General features: G+C 39.0%; 3 protein-coding genes across 3 annotated transcripts; 2 read left to right on the top strand and 1 right to left on the bottom strand.

Moving 5' to 3' along the window:
• The first annotated feature begins 271 nt into the window (after positions 1-271).
• hspbp1 (HSPA (heat shock 70kDa) binding protein, cytoplasmic cochaperone 1) lies at positions 272-5,056 on the top strand. Its single transcript, XM_022207484.2, has 8 exons — positions 272-438; positions 694-824; positions 1,818-2,034; positions 2,129-2,353; positions 2,964-3,119; positions 3,870-3,966; positions 4,046-4,157; positions 4,706-5,056. The coding sequence occupies exons 2-8, from the start codon at positions 705-707 to the stop codon at positions 4,787-4,789; spliced, it is 1,011 nt and encodes a 336-aa protein (XP_022063176.1). The 5' UTR covers positions 272-438; positions 694-704; the 3' UTR covers positions 4,790-5,056.
• Positions 5,057-5,533: 477 nt separating this feature from the next.
• Positions 5,534-7,991, bottom strand: tmem86b (transmembrane protein 86B). Its single transcript, XM_022207485.2, has 3 exons — positions 7,228-7,991; positions 6,829-7,072; positions 5,534-6,432 (listed from the first exon to the last, which is right to left on the bottom strand). Exons 1-3 carry the CDS (start codon positions 7,276-7,278, stop codon positions 5,972-5,974), a joined length of 756 nt encoding a protein of 251 aa, XP_022063177.1. The 5' UTR covers positions 7,279-7,991; the 3' UTR covers positions 5,534-5,971.
• Positions 7,992-8,404: 413 nt separating this feature from the next.
• aspdh (aspartate dehydrogenase domain containing) lies at positions 8,405-12,209 on the top strand. Its single transcript, XM_022207487.2, has 8 exons — positions 8,405-8,526; positions 8,638-8,695; positions 8,794-8,938; positions 9,069-9,153; positions 9,975-10,124; positions 10,819-11,042; positions 11,125-11,264; positions 12,038-12,209. Exons 2-8 carry the CDS (start codon positions 8,641-8,643, stop codon positions 12,073-12,075), a joined length of 837 nt encoding a protein of 278 aa, XP_022063179.1. The 5' UTR covers positions 8,405-8,526; positions 8,638-8,640; the 3' UTR covers positions 12,076-12,209.
• Positions 12,210-12,286: the final 77 nt, after the last annotated feature.

Below are 12,286 nucleotides of genomic sequence, written 5' to 3'. Positions count from 1 at the left end.
CCTCTGGAATTGAGATACTCCTCTCAAATTCACTGCTGCTCTCTGTAAACTGCGCGTACAACCGTAGTTGGATTACCATAACTATACTAATATAGCAAACATTTTCCGATGTTAGTTTTAAATGTCGTGCTTTTCTTAAAAGTTTTCAGTTGTGTCTTATATTTTGGAAGATATAATTTGGCAGAGACAATTAAAAACCTGAAATGACATCAAGATGAGCTCTGACTACCTCAAAAAAATATTTTCCTTGCCCGTTTGGTTGAGGTTGTATGGTAAACATGGCGGCCTCCTTACCACTCGTGAGATCAGCTAACTAGAAAGTTCTAGCACTTTTCATGTTTCTGTGTTTAAAAGGGAGGAAAGTAATATTTGACTCGGAGACTCAGGAGAAACAGCGTGTTCGTTTACTCAGCATAGTTTGCTAAAGGATCTTCAAAGGTAAGTTGGGAATTACACTAATGAGAGATTTCGTTTTGTTGCTAGCTAAATGAGAATGTGTTGCCAGTTTTGTTGTTACCTGTAGTTGTGTTGTACAGTATGAATGTAATTTAGCATGTTTCTTTCAGTAAAGTAAAGATGACTACTGTATTATACTGTCTGTGATCTGAGTTTATATTCTCAACATTCAGTGTTATTTCATGGTGTTTCTAAAACCTTGTCGCACGTATTTGTTGTATTTATTTTCCTCTTCAGCTGGTACCATCATGTCAGAAGACAGGCAGGGCAGGAGATACCCCCAGAACCTACAGGGTGTCCTACAGCTGGCAGTGGATGCTGGATCAGCCGCAGAGGGTCCTACTCCTGTAGAGCCCATGTCAGAGGAGGTGAGTGTGTCTGGGTTTATATCTCGTTTTCTTCAGACATAAAGTGTTCAAAACAACTTGGAGAAATTGTCCTAGCATAAGATAATACGTCTAATTATTGTTTCTAGAAATATATGTTGTTTAAGTCACTTTATTGACATCAGAGCTTTATCTATATCTATAATTAAATCCCCCTCTGAGATCCATTTGGGCTCATCTCACCCATAAGGTTCCTAATCGAATGAAATTATCTGTCAGTATCCCGGCAGCCATATTTGGTTACATGACAGATTCACAGCTCATATTATCCACAGCAGCTTCATAACACAGTCATGTCAACATGTTTGGTAATTCAGAAGCTATTACAGATTTACAATCATATCATGATTCAAATATTGATCAGAACACAGAAGTCTGCCTTTCAAGAAAATAGGATGCAACATGTTCTTACCTGTTTCTATCGTGGCATCGCTGAAACCTAAGAATGAAAAGACAGTACATGATTTGTAAGTTTTACGGATTACACATATCACGCATGCATTCACATTTCCATATAGTCATGCTAATTGGGATTCATGTCGATAAATATGAGTGGACGGAAAGGTTAGGACGAGCAGGAATTCTCTGTTCTAACTTTTTTGCTTCATTTTTGTGACCACTGCCCTATATCCATATGTATTTTAGTTTCAATTTAAACCTTGGTAATGAATAAATTTATTTTTACTGGCTTGTTCATGCACACTGGGCAAATTTAAAATCATTTTTTATTGGTTTGCCTTTTCAACACATTAGACCGGCACCAACATCATCTGTCAACACATACTTATGTAGCGTACTGTAAGAGTGTTTGAAATTCTCTCAAAACTGTGATTATTCTTTCATGAGTTTATATGAGTTCTCCACATCTGTCTTTGACTTTGTGACACTGGACATAAGATTTAGCTACATGTGCCAACAAAATTGCATCAAAATTTTAGGATAGCAAACAGTCTTACTTTCTTTTTTTTATTCCAGAGGAAAACGTGGCTGAGGGAGGCTCTTGCAGATGTTTGCAAAGGACAGATGGATGAAGTGGAGCAGATGAAGCAGTGTTTGGCCATTCTACATAAAGAGGAAGGCAGTGAGCAGGAGAGAGAAGGCGAGGAAGAGAGGGAAGAAGGTGATGAAGATGAGCGAGAATCGGCCTTTGAGATGTTGTCAGAGTTGTGTGAGAACCTGGACAATGCAAGAGGTGTGTAATAAGTGATGTTGAAGCTGATATTCTCAGATAGAGGTTATAGTATGCGCTGACTATCCTGACTGTGTCCTATTTCTGCGCTTTACAGACCTGTTGACTCTTGGTGGACTGGATTTGTGCGTCTCCCAGTATCTGTGTCACATCCAAAGTGGGCTGAGGTGGCGTGCAGCCGAGCTCATTGCCTCCTGTGCCCAGAACATGCCGCAGGTGCAGGTCCACTTGCTGAACATCAGGGCTCTGCCAAAGCTGCTGCAGCTGACAGATTCAGACCCGCATCCCACCGTCAGAGTAAAAGCCCTTTACGCCGTCTCATGTGAGTGAAGCTTCAAACATGTATTAGAAATTAGGAAAACACATTATCAAGTTGCATTTGTTTGTGCCGTTCAATATGAGGCCAAACATTCTGACCACACGCAGATGAGGCAAATGTCAGGGCCTGGAAGATTAGACTTTAAGTGAAGACTTAGTTCTTATAGTTGACTTGTTGGACCTCTGATGATTGACAGTTTGCTTGAAGATGTGCCAGAACTAATCCGATTTGCTGCTGCTCCAAGTCTCAACTCACAGGACCTAAAGTATCTACAAGATAAGATAAAATACAGGTTTTCCATCTCTCACCAGGGAAATTTACACGTTCCAGCAGCTGGATACAGATGAGGCACAAAAGAAGCTGGATAAGAATTACAAAAGTGCCATGAGGCTAAAAAATAGAGATATAATAAAGGTGTCGTAAAGACAATGTAATCTACTGAATGCACCTTGCTCCAAATGGTCTGAGGTACCTTCAGAAGCCTCGGTGACTTGATGATGTTTTGGTAGCCTGTGAAGGACCAACAGCACGTTAGACAGATGTGGTCACAGCGTTTAGGCTAATTTGTTTGCTGTACACATGAGCACCAAACTATATGTTGTTGTGATTGTAGGTCTGGTCCGAGAGCAGGATGCAGGACTTCAGGCCTTCCTGTCCCATGATGGTTTCTCAGTGCTGATGAGAGGCATGCAGTCGGAGAACGAGAAGCTCAGGACCAAGTCAGCTTTCCTGTTGCTCAATCTGCTGACATCACACCCCGAACAGAAAGGTACAAATGAGACAGGACAGAGCCGTTTGTCAAATTATCTCTGTAGTGATTTTTCTTTGGCCTGATAGCCGTCTTTTAGGTTGACAGTCCTCCAGTTTCTCTTGAGTTTAGCAGCTCTTCAGAGGAGGGTAACAGTGAGAGGAGAGTCTCTTGGATATGAAACATCTTTAATTGAATTAGTTGTCTTCATTCAGGAGTATTATATATGAAAAAATGACCAAAGATAATAAAATTCATTGCAAGTTTGAACTTGTGCTTTAAGCCAGTAAAGGATCTCTGCTCATTTTGTCAGTTAAGGACATGATGCTTTATATTGTTTAATTAGTCTACCTTTAAAAATATTTTCTGTTTAAAAGGAGCACTGTTTTAAAAATGTCTATATGACTCAGCATTTCATTTATATGACTAATTTCTAAAGCAGTTCCAAGACTGCTGTGGGTTTACTGCTCCCTCTACCTGCAACTCTTCAAAATCTCTCATGTATTTCTATAAGGTTCCATTTTATCTCTTGAGTAGTGCCACTCTCATTTTTAATGATGAAGTCTTCTTTTTTGTTTTTTTTCTTATGTTTGTCTGTGAGATGCCCTTTTCAACTTTTTTTTGGTGAATTTCTTATGTTTATGTCTCCCTTTTTTCTGAGCAAAATGTGGCACATTTGAGATTAATAAAGTTTGGTACCATCCTTCCCTGTGAACACTTTCATTCATTCTGGCTCTGATTGATCACAATCTTGTTTATTTCCACCTGCAGACACAGTTGTCTCTATGGGTATGGTGCAGCAGCTGGTATCAGTTCTTCGTACTCCACATTCACCTTTCCATGAACATGTACTCGGTGCCCTTTGCTGGTAAGAGACTTTTTCTACCTTTGCGTTAATTTATGATCTTATTAGCTGTCTTGTCTAACCTTTGTTCTATGTTTTCTAGTCTGGTGGAAGACTTTCCTCAAGGGCTCAAAGACTGCAGGAATCCTGGTCTGGGTTTGGAGGAGTTACTCCGACAGCGAGCCAAAGAGCTTCAGGGAAAAGATGAAAGTCAGGTAAGTCATGTCTTTGAGTCGTTTCAGTAAAACAGGGTTTAAGTATTGAAAATAATTTAAGTAAGTTAATAAATAATTTAATCCAGTCCAGTACACCATCATCACTCACTATGACCTCAGTAATAAATTCAAACTAGAATGATCACCTTTCTGTCAGCCAAAACTGAACAGTTTTAAGCTTTAAAAGTAGAATTTCATAAAAGAACTGTTGTATTGTATCACATTTGATTTCAAAGGTGGACCTAATAAAGTGGCTATAGATTGTGTGTGTTTCTGTACATGGAAATGTTTATTTTTTTCATGTTTAAATCTACAACTGCAAGCAATCTGGAGTTATTGAAATATTGTTGTGAACAATAGTGAATCTAAACCAAAGTCATCCAACTTTTGCCCACTTTTATTTAAAAGTGCTAACTAGTAGCAGTTACTGGAATATAAACTATTGTAATAAATTATCGCGAAATTTTTCAGTTTGTTTTTAAAATTTCCATAGTTGAGGTTTAGGTTTCGTACATTTCTTTTTATTGTCACTTGTTTGTTTCCAACAGGAAGAACTTGACTTCTGCGAGCGTCTGAGGCTTATGTGTTTCCAAAGGCAGCAGCCGTCAGATGACAACGGGATGGATCGCTGAAATAATTTTATTTTTGTTACCTCACATGTTTTGGCTTCAGCGTGAAAAGATGTAACCAAACATTCATGAGCTGGATGATGGTCAATGTTGAGCAACATTTTTGTCTGTTACGACGGTTGCTGTTCATACTTTGCATGCAATCCAGAATCTGGATTTTACTATGTAAATATCTATACTGTATAAAATACTCTCATTTCACTTCAATGTCTCTTCCTGATAACTTAAATCTAAAACCAAACATCTCTATTAAAGGTAAATTGTGTAGGATTTTCTCTTTGAATTGTTAATATACACTGTCGTGCAAAAGTTTAGGGTCACTTAGAAATGTCCTTATTTTTGAAATAACAGCAATTTTTTTCAATGAAGATAACAAACTAATCGGAAATACAGTCTAGACATGGTTAATGTGGAAAATTGCTATTCTAGCTGAAAACAGCTGATTTTTAATAGAATATCTACGTAGGGGTGCAGAGGCCCAGTTCCAGCAACCATCACTCCTGTGTTTTAATGATACATTGTGTTAGCTAATGGTGTGGAAAGGTTAATTGATGATTAGAAAACCCTTGTGCAATTCTGTTAGCACATGAATAAAAGTGTGCGTTTTCAGGGAAAACAGGAAATTGTCTAGTTGACCCCAAACTTTTGAATTGTAGTGTACATCTAAATGCCAATGTATGTACATGTAATTCTAACTTTTAATTGTTGTATAGCAAAGTTTATAGTCACTTATAATACAAGTTATACTGATGGTCATGATATTTATTTAAAAATAAGAAAACACAAGATTATTTATATACATATAATGAGCAGTTCCCATCATGCCAACACGTGCACAATTTGCAAATAAACATGGTTAGTCGCAAAATATTTTATCATTAAATCACAAAATATAAATATTCCAAACATATTCATGGAGTGTTTTTCAGTCTTGTTTGTGGAAACATTTCTAGGGTTTTAAATAATATAAATTTCTGTGTGATCATTGAAATCTAGAAATCGGATATGCATAATAAGGGATCTTGCTTGTTTCCTGACCAGGAGAGCTGTCCTCATTCTGTTTGTCTTCCTCTTGTCCCTTAATTGGTGGGTTCTTTTCAAAACAAAAAAGCATGCAAAACTTTTTTAGACAAACAGGTTTTACAAAACAAATGGGGTAATTGAGGGAAACCACAGGGATACCGGTTAGGACCTCTTCCATTTTGAAAAGTCATCCTTGTCCTCCACTGCCTTCATGTCACCCACAGCGATTAGAAGCTGTGCCAAATAATATGTCACCATGACAATAGTGTTGCCATGCTGCATGTTTTCCATCACCTTGAAAACTTGCAGAGCCAGTGACAGATCAGACACCATGAAGATCAGACTTCCCAGCAGCGTCGGCATGTGTCGGGTTCTGATTGCCAGAGCACCCATGAGACTAATCAAAGCAACATAGATCCCCACAGCTGGAACTAGCATATCAGAGTCTGGCAACTTCTGCAGGAATGGATACAGAAAGATGTAGAAACCTACTCCTTCTATGAGCAAAAACAGATACAGAAGGCGGATCCAGAAGGAGGATCCGGAAGAGGAATCTGATCTGTAGCGACTGGATAGGAAGGAGACCGAGTACAGCAGATGAGCCACAGCAAATGCGCCCATTCCTGAAACAGATGTGCAAGATAATTATAACACTGACTATGACATTTATGGGATTAAATGATTTAGGAGTACTGTATTCATTAGGCCTTTAATGCTCTTTTCATTGGGTATAGTGGGCTAATGGACAAAAATGGCTTCACCTGCATCTGGAAATTCTCATAATTTGTCTTGCTCTAACTTTCTCCCACAGTTCCAAAACATGCTGAGGTTAATTGGTAACTCCAAATTGTCCGTAGGTGAGAATGCAAGTGTAATTGTATGTGTAGCCCTGCGATAGACTGGCGACCTGTCCAGGTGTCCCCTGAATTCACCATGTGTCAGCTGGGATAGGCTCCCCGGTAACCCTAATGAGAATTGAGTGATGTATAGATAATAAATGGAATCGATGGATGTCTTACCATACAGAAAAAGCTCAGGCCAAATCAAGCAGACATCACCAACAGCAGAGAAGATCAGTCCTCCCACCACACCCAGGATACTCTGACCTCCATTCCAGCCCAGCACCACTGCAGCCAATAAGAGCACTGGTGCTGATTTGACACCTGCAGACATGATGGATGGAGGAGAGTCGGGAGTCCACAGGTAGAAGTAGGCAGCTGTGGACAGAAAGAAAGGCACGAGGGAGAAAAACAGAGCGCAAGACTGATAGAAAGGGATGAACAGAAAAACACAGAGAAAAACAAGTTTTCACAAAAGAGTAGACTGGAATTGGCATTTCACATTGTTATGTTCTTTCCTTATGAATAAAGTAGCATTAGAACAACACTGAAAAGTGACTAAATATGAAGGAACTGTACCACATTTCTCCTGTGTCTCCTGTCATAGGCATCTGTCTCAAGGATGTCCATCTTCTCCCCGCTAGCACTGTTGAGATTTCCCCAGCAAATGTCTCAGTTTTGTTCTGTTTTCCTCTAATGGTGTAGTTTATTTCTGCCTTTACCGCTTCAGATACCAGCGCGTTCAGTCCTCAGATGTCCTCCTGTATCCCTCGTATCGAATCTCTGTCGTGTCTTTCAGTCTGTGTTTCACAGCAGCGAACTTTAGACTGATCCTTGCTGTCTGATTTGATAATCAATGTCCTCCCCGGTTGGAGTTCTCATGAACAGAGAGCTGACCTTTTACTTCTCCACTTTGGTGACATCAACACATAAAGGGCAAAGTTGAACCAGGTGTAACAACAGGGAAAAATTAACTTTGATATATAATAAAAAAAATAGTTTTCTGACTTCACGTTTGTTTGCTGTTCTGAAGACATCTATGTATGTTTTTTTTTTTTATAAACCAAACATGCAAAATGTTGATATTATTACCAGAAATTGGTTTAATTCTTTAAATCATATCGTTAAACCTTTTAGTTGATGCAGATTTCCCTACTTTATCTCTGCTACAACTATTACAAGAAATAGTTTTGATAAAAATTACTGTATCAAGCCACAATCTCATCTTTAATGCCTTAACTGCTTAATGTGGAAGCAAGAGTTCTGCTGCTGTACCTGATTATTTGCCAATAAATGATGACAATTAATGACACAGTCTTGGGGTTTTGTTGAAAGGAAAATGCCTCGCTTGTGTTCACTACATTCACTAAATAAGTGTTCACTGCTTCTCCAAACAGGCAAAATTAAACCCCATTTGATATTAAAACACAAAACACACATTATATGTGCAAAATCAACCACAAAACTGAAGATGTGAAAGTCATAATGTTTATAAAAAAAACTGAAACAAGAGATGCATTTTATAGTGCATGTGGGACAAACAACGGAAATGTTTTGTATGTTAGAAGAGGTGTCAGCACCTGTAAAGCAACTTCTACTCCTGTTTCATCTTTTATTTATTTTCTATTTTCTGCTGAAATTTAAGTTGAAGTTGATGGAAGAGGAGCCCTAATAGATCCACAGACCAGCAATGATTAACTCTGGCCTCTCTCAGTCAAACTTTGTACTCTGTTTTCCCATAATTCCTGGGGTTTGTGGCCAGGTTATTAAACTCCACAGTCGGAGACTCAGCTCAACAGGGCTGTAAGACTATCAGGTAGTATCAGCAATAAATGCAGGAAGTGTAACAGTCGTCAAGAAGCACTTCGCGGATATCAGGTAGGGTTTAAGGTCATACATAGATATGCATGTATGTGTGTGGGTGTGTGTCAGTGTTTTAGTGCTGCAGGTGAATGTTCTTTTATTAGCTTGTTTGCTTGCTTTGCACAGGACATGGCAACCGACTCTTCCTCCCAAAGGATCGGAGTGGTAGGATATGGACATCTAGGTCTGAATTCCCTCTTCCAAACCTCCCACACACAATCTTTGAAATACTGTATATTATTTTCTGACATATGCTTGTGTATATATGTGTGTGTGATTTAGGGCAATACCTTGTGGAAAAGATCCTCAAAGATGGATCTGCCCTTGGCTTAACTCTGGCTTTTGTCTGGAACAGAAATCCTGACAAGCTCAAGGGTTCAGTTCCTGCTGAGCTCATACTTTGTGATCTGACATCCTTTGCAGACAGGTGCCCGCTCACACACTGACATACCAACATAAAACCCACGTAGCGTTATCTCAGGACTGCCACTGATATGTTTTAATGTTCCTTAACATCCGTTTTAAACTTTAATTACCAACAAATGTGTGTTTTACAGGCGGTGTGATGTGATTATAGAGGTGTGCCATCCTCAGATAGTGAAAGATTTTGGGCTCCGTTTTCTGTCTCAGTCTCATTTTTTGGTGAGATTTTTGTCTGGTTTTCTGCACATTTTATGCACTAAGCCAATTCATGGATTCACACTGAGCAGTTTTTGTCACATACTCATACAATATGTGCAGTGAGATGCAAAAACAGTAAGTGTTTTACATGGAGCATTAAAATGCAAAAATGTTTTAAAAAAGAGAGAGAGAGAAATAAAAATCTGTGTAGAAACATTAAAATTCAAACAGTAGAAAAAAGATTTAAACATGAGCTATGAAAGAAATAAAAATACAGACAGTAAAAAACACTGACATGTTTGAAATTACCAAGTATGTCAAAATGGCACATTAAAAATGGCTACAGTTGGGCATATGTGTGGTTGATTCCACCAGTGGGCAGCATAACTTCTAAAAAACAAAACAAAACAAAACATTTCACCATGTTTGGTTTGAACTCTCTGCTCCAGTAACTGACCAGTTTCGGCAAATCTGAGAGGCCTGTCAGGCTCAGTGAACTTTTCTGATATTCAGTAATAATGTAGATGGGTTCCTCAGACACAACAGCATAGAGAGGCACAAGTTTGTCATGTCTTAGTTTATAATAAATAGAGCCTCAAATTCAACTTTTAACATTCAACAGGAAATGCAATTACAGTGGCCCATCTTGGATAAAATAAATGCATACACTAACTTCTTTAAGTCTTGCTTGGTCATACAATTTCAGATTTTAGCTGTATTTTTTTTAAGATGCCAGAATGATGACTTCACTGAAATTTAGATTCTCCTCCATTAAAAGTAATTCATGTAATAGAAGGATTTCACAGCATCCTGTTTTATGCTTTTGTTTGTCCTCCTCTCAGGTGGGATCTCCCTCAGCCCTCTCTGATCCGGATCTGAACCAGAAGCTGCGTCAGGCTGCTTGGCAGTATGAAAGGACGCTCTACATCCCCAGTGGTGCATTATGGGGAGGCCAAGACATCCAGAGAATGAACGATAGTGGGAAATTGAAGGTATTGTGGTGTTATAACGAGGTATGCAGTGGCTCTTGACAGTGTGTAAACTGTGAGGATGTTTGATTTAAAGAATTAGATTATCTTTATTGTCATCATACATGGGGGCATGACGAAAATCTACATAGCTGCCACTGGACGGTGCATTGATAACAAGCTAAATTAACAACATTAAATAATAAAATCAAATGTACCTATGAAACAAGACTATATTAAGAATTACAACATCTGCAAAAAAAGGCGAGATATATCCAATACAGTGTGGGAGGCAGATGAAATCAAACAAAAACAGTAAAATAGAATAAATATGGGCAGGAGATTGCACGTAAGCAGCATTAGAACCATTAAAGTGACACTGTGCATAACTGTTTTGAGTTCAGAAGTCTGATAGACCATGGGAAAAAGCTGTTTCTCAGCCTGTTACTCCTTCATTTTAAGGTGAGTCTCTTCCCTGATGGCAGCAGGGTGAACAGCTGGTGGCCAGAGTGGGTCCTGTTTGCCCAGATCTTCATTGCTACACAAACTCAAAACAGATTTTGGACTACAAATATAAAGCTGACATTGCTTTTGCCTGAGTAACGGGAGCACACTAGCAGCTGAATGTGGCTCATTGTTGCTAAATTTGGCCGTGCATGTCTGTGGTGAACTTCTCTGTCCTCTAATTCAACCATTTCTTCTCTTGGCTTCTTTCCAGGCTTTGTTTATCAGAATGTCCAAGCATCCATCCTGCTTCCGGCTCACAGGAGACGTCCTCAGCGATTGGACGGAGGGAGAGGGCCGGAGAGTTTTATTCAGAGGCTCAGTGGCAGAATTGTGCCCACTTGCGCCAAACAATGTGAACACCATGGCAGCAGCGGCACTGGCAGCGGGAATGCTTGGCTTCACTGGTGTTCAGGGAGAGATTGTATCAGACACAGCGTGAGTCTCTCCAACAATCTGACCTCATTCAGCCATTCACGTCTCCTTGAATCATCCAGTTTCACATTCCTTCATGCCTCAGGTTAAGTGACTATCATGTGGTGGAGGTGGAGGTCAGTGGGCCTGATGGTTTCTCGGTGCACACAGTGAGGAGGAATCCAGCCAAACTTGGGGCTGTGACCGGCAGCGCGACATACAACTCCTTCTGGAATAGTTTACTCTGTAAGTCTTGCATGACAGCATTTTCTACTAAAAAGCATCAAGATGTTCAATTAAAAGTCCTGCATGTAAAGTTCTGCAGAAAGATCTCCACTGTGGCTCATATTTTAGATTTTATAGGACTTCATTCTTACGCTTTGAAGCAACAAACGCTATAATTTCTACACTTCAAATCCTCTGATGAAATCAGTATTTATCTGTTATATTTTGTAAAAGCAAAACTTAAAACTTTAAGTTCACAGCTGCTTGAACATTCTTTGACTCAATGACAAATATTTCCACCAGAAAATTGTTGAGCTGCACAAACTTGGCCTTTACAATTCTGGTTTGCTTTACAAATTCACCATACTCTTTGCTAATTCTGTTTTTAAAATTTAAATTTATCAATGATATGTGTAGTTTTGTAATGATTTTAAATGGACTGAAGTGCTTCATGGTGTTTTTTTGACAGAGTTCCCTATAGGGTCCAGTTTAGTTACAATGCACTGTCAGTTTAAGCAACTTTGCAAACAACATCTTAAATAAAAAGTTTTCAGTGCGTTGCTGTTATTTCTAATTTGAAAAGCCGCAATAAGTAACAGTGGCCTAGAAGGTAGCACAATAAATGTACAAGTACCTCAAATGTATGCACTTGAAATTAAGTTTTATGTGACTTTACATCACTACAGAGTGGATTGGAAATAGTTATGCAACACATCTTCTATAACATAAACCGAAGTGAGATTTTTTCTGTTGTAAAATTCTGATTTTAACGTTTATTTTCTTGCTCCTCTCAGTTTGCAAAGGTCACGGGGGTAGAGTTTACTTGTGCTGAAGCAGGTGAGGACAATGGAGGATTTACCTACAAGACAGGAGGAAGATCCACTGCAAAACTCCAGATAAATTAGATGGCTTATGGTGGGTATGCTGTGTGGACGATGGATCACTGCATCAGTGTGTTACTGAGAATGTGAAAACCCTACAGACTCTTGGATATGTGTTTCAATAAACTGCATGTACACAATGAAAGAACAGACATTATTAGT

The sequence above is a fragment of the Acanthochromis polyacanthus genome, chromosome 21 (assembly GCF_021347895.1).
Source record: "Acanthochromis polyacanthus isolate Apoly-LR-REF ecotype Palm Island chromosome 21, KAUST_Apoly_ChrSc, whole genome shotgun sequence".
Classification (NCBI taxonomy): Eukaryota; Metazoa; Chordata; class Actinopteri; family Pomacentridae; genus Acanthochromis; species Acanthochromis polyacanthus.
The sequence above is the reverse complement of the archived record's forward strand: the minus strand, read 5'-3'. Positions and strand labels throughout refer to the sequence as shown.

Bases quoted from the DNA above. Each gene is read 5' to 3' on its own strand.
- hspbp1 (XM_022207484.2), top strand. From the start codon at position 705: ATGTCAGAAGACAGGCAGGGCAGGAGATACCCCCAGAACCTACAGGGT. The intron at 825-1,817 runs GTGAGTGTGTCT...TTTTTATTCCAG, and splicing joins TAGAGCCCATGTCAGAGGAG to AGGAAAACGTGGCTGAGGGA. The intron at 4,158-4,705 runs GTAAGTCATGTC...TGTTTCCAACAG, and splicing joins AGGGAAAAGATGAAAGTCAG to GAAGAACTTGACTTCTGCGA.
- tmem86b (XM_022207485.2), bottom strand. From the start codon at position 7,278: ATGGACATCCTTGAGACAGATGCCTATGACAGGAGACACAGGAGAAAT. The intron at 7,073-7,227 runs GTACAGTTCCTT...CCTTTCTATCAG, and splicing joins GGAGACACAGGAGAAATGTG to TCTTGCGCTCTGTTTTTCTC. The intron at 6,433-6,828 runs GTAAGACATCCA...CATCTGTTTCAG, and splicing joins GCCTGAGCTTTTTCTGTATG to GAATGGGCGCATTTGCTGTG.
- aspdh (XM_022207487.2), top strand. From the start codon at position 8,641: ATGGCAACCGACTCTTCCTCCCAAAGGATCGGAGTGGTAGGATATGGA. The intron at 8,939-9,068 runs GTGCCCGCTCAC...TGTGTTTTACAG, and splicing joins CTGACATCCTTTGCAGACAG to GCGGTGTGATGTGATTATAG. The intron at 10,125-10,818 runs GTATTGTGGTGT...GCTTCTTTCCAG, and splicing joins ACGATAGTGGGAAATTGAAG to GCTTTGTTTATCAGAATGTC.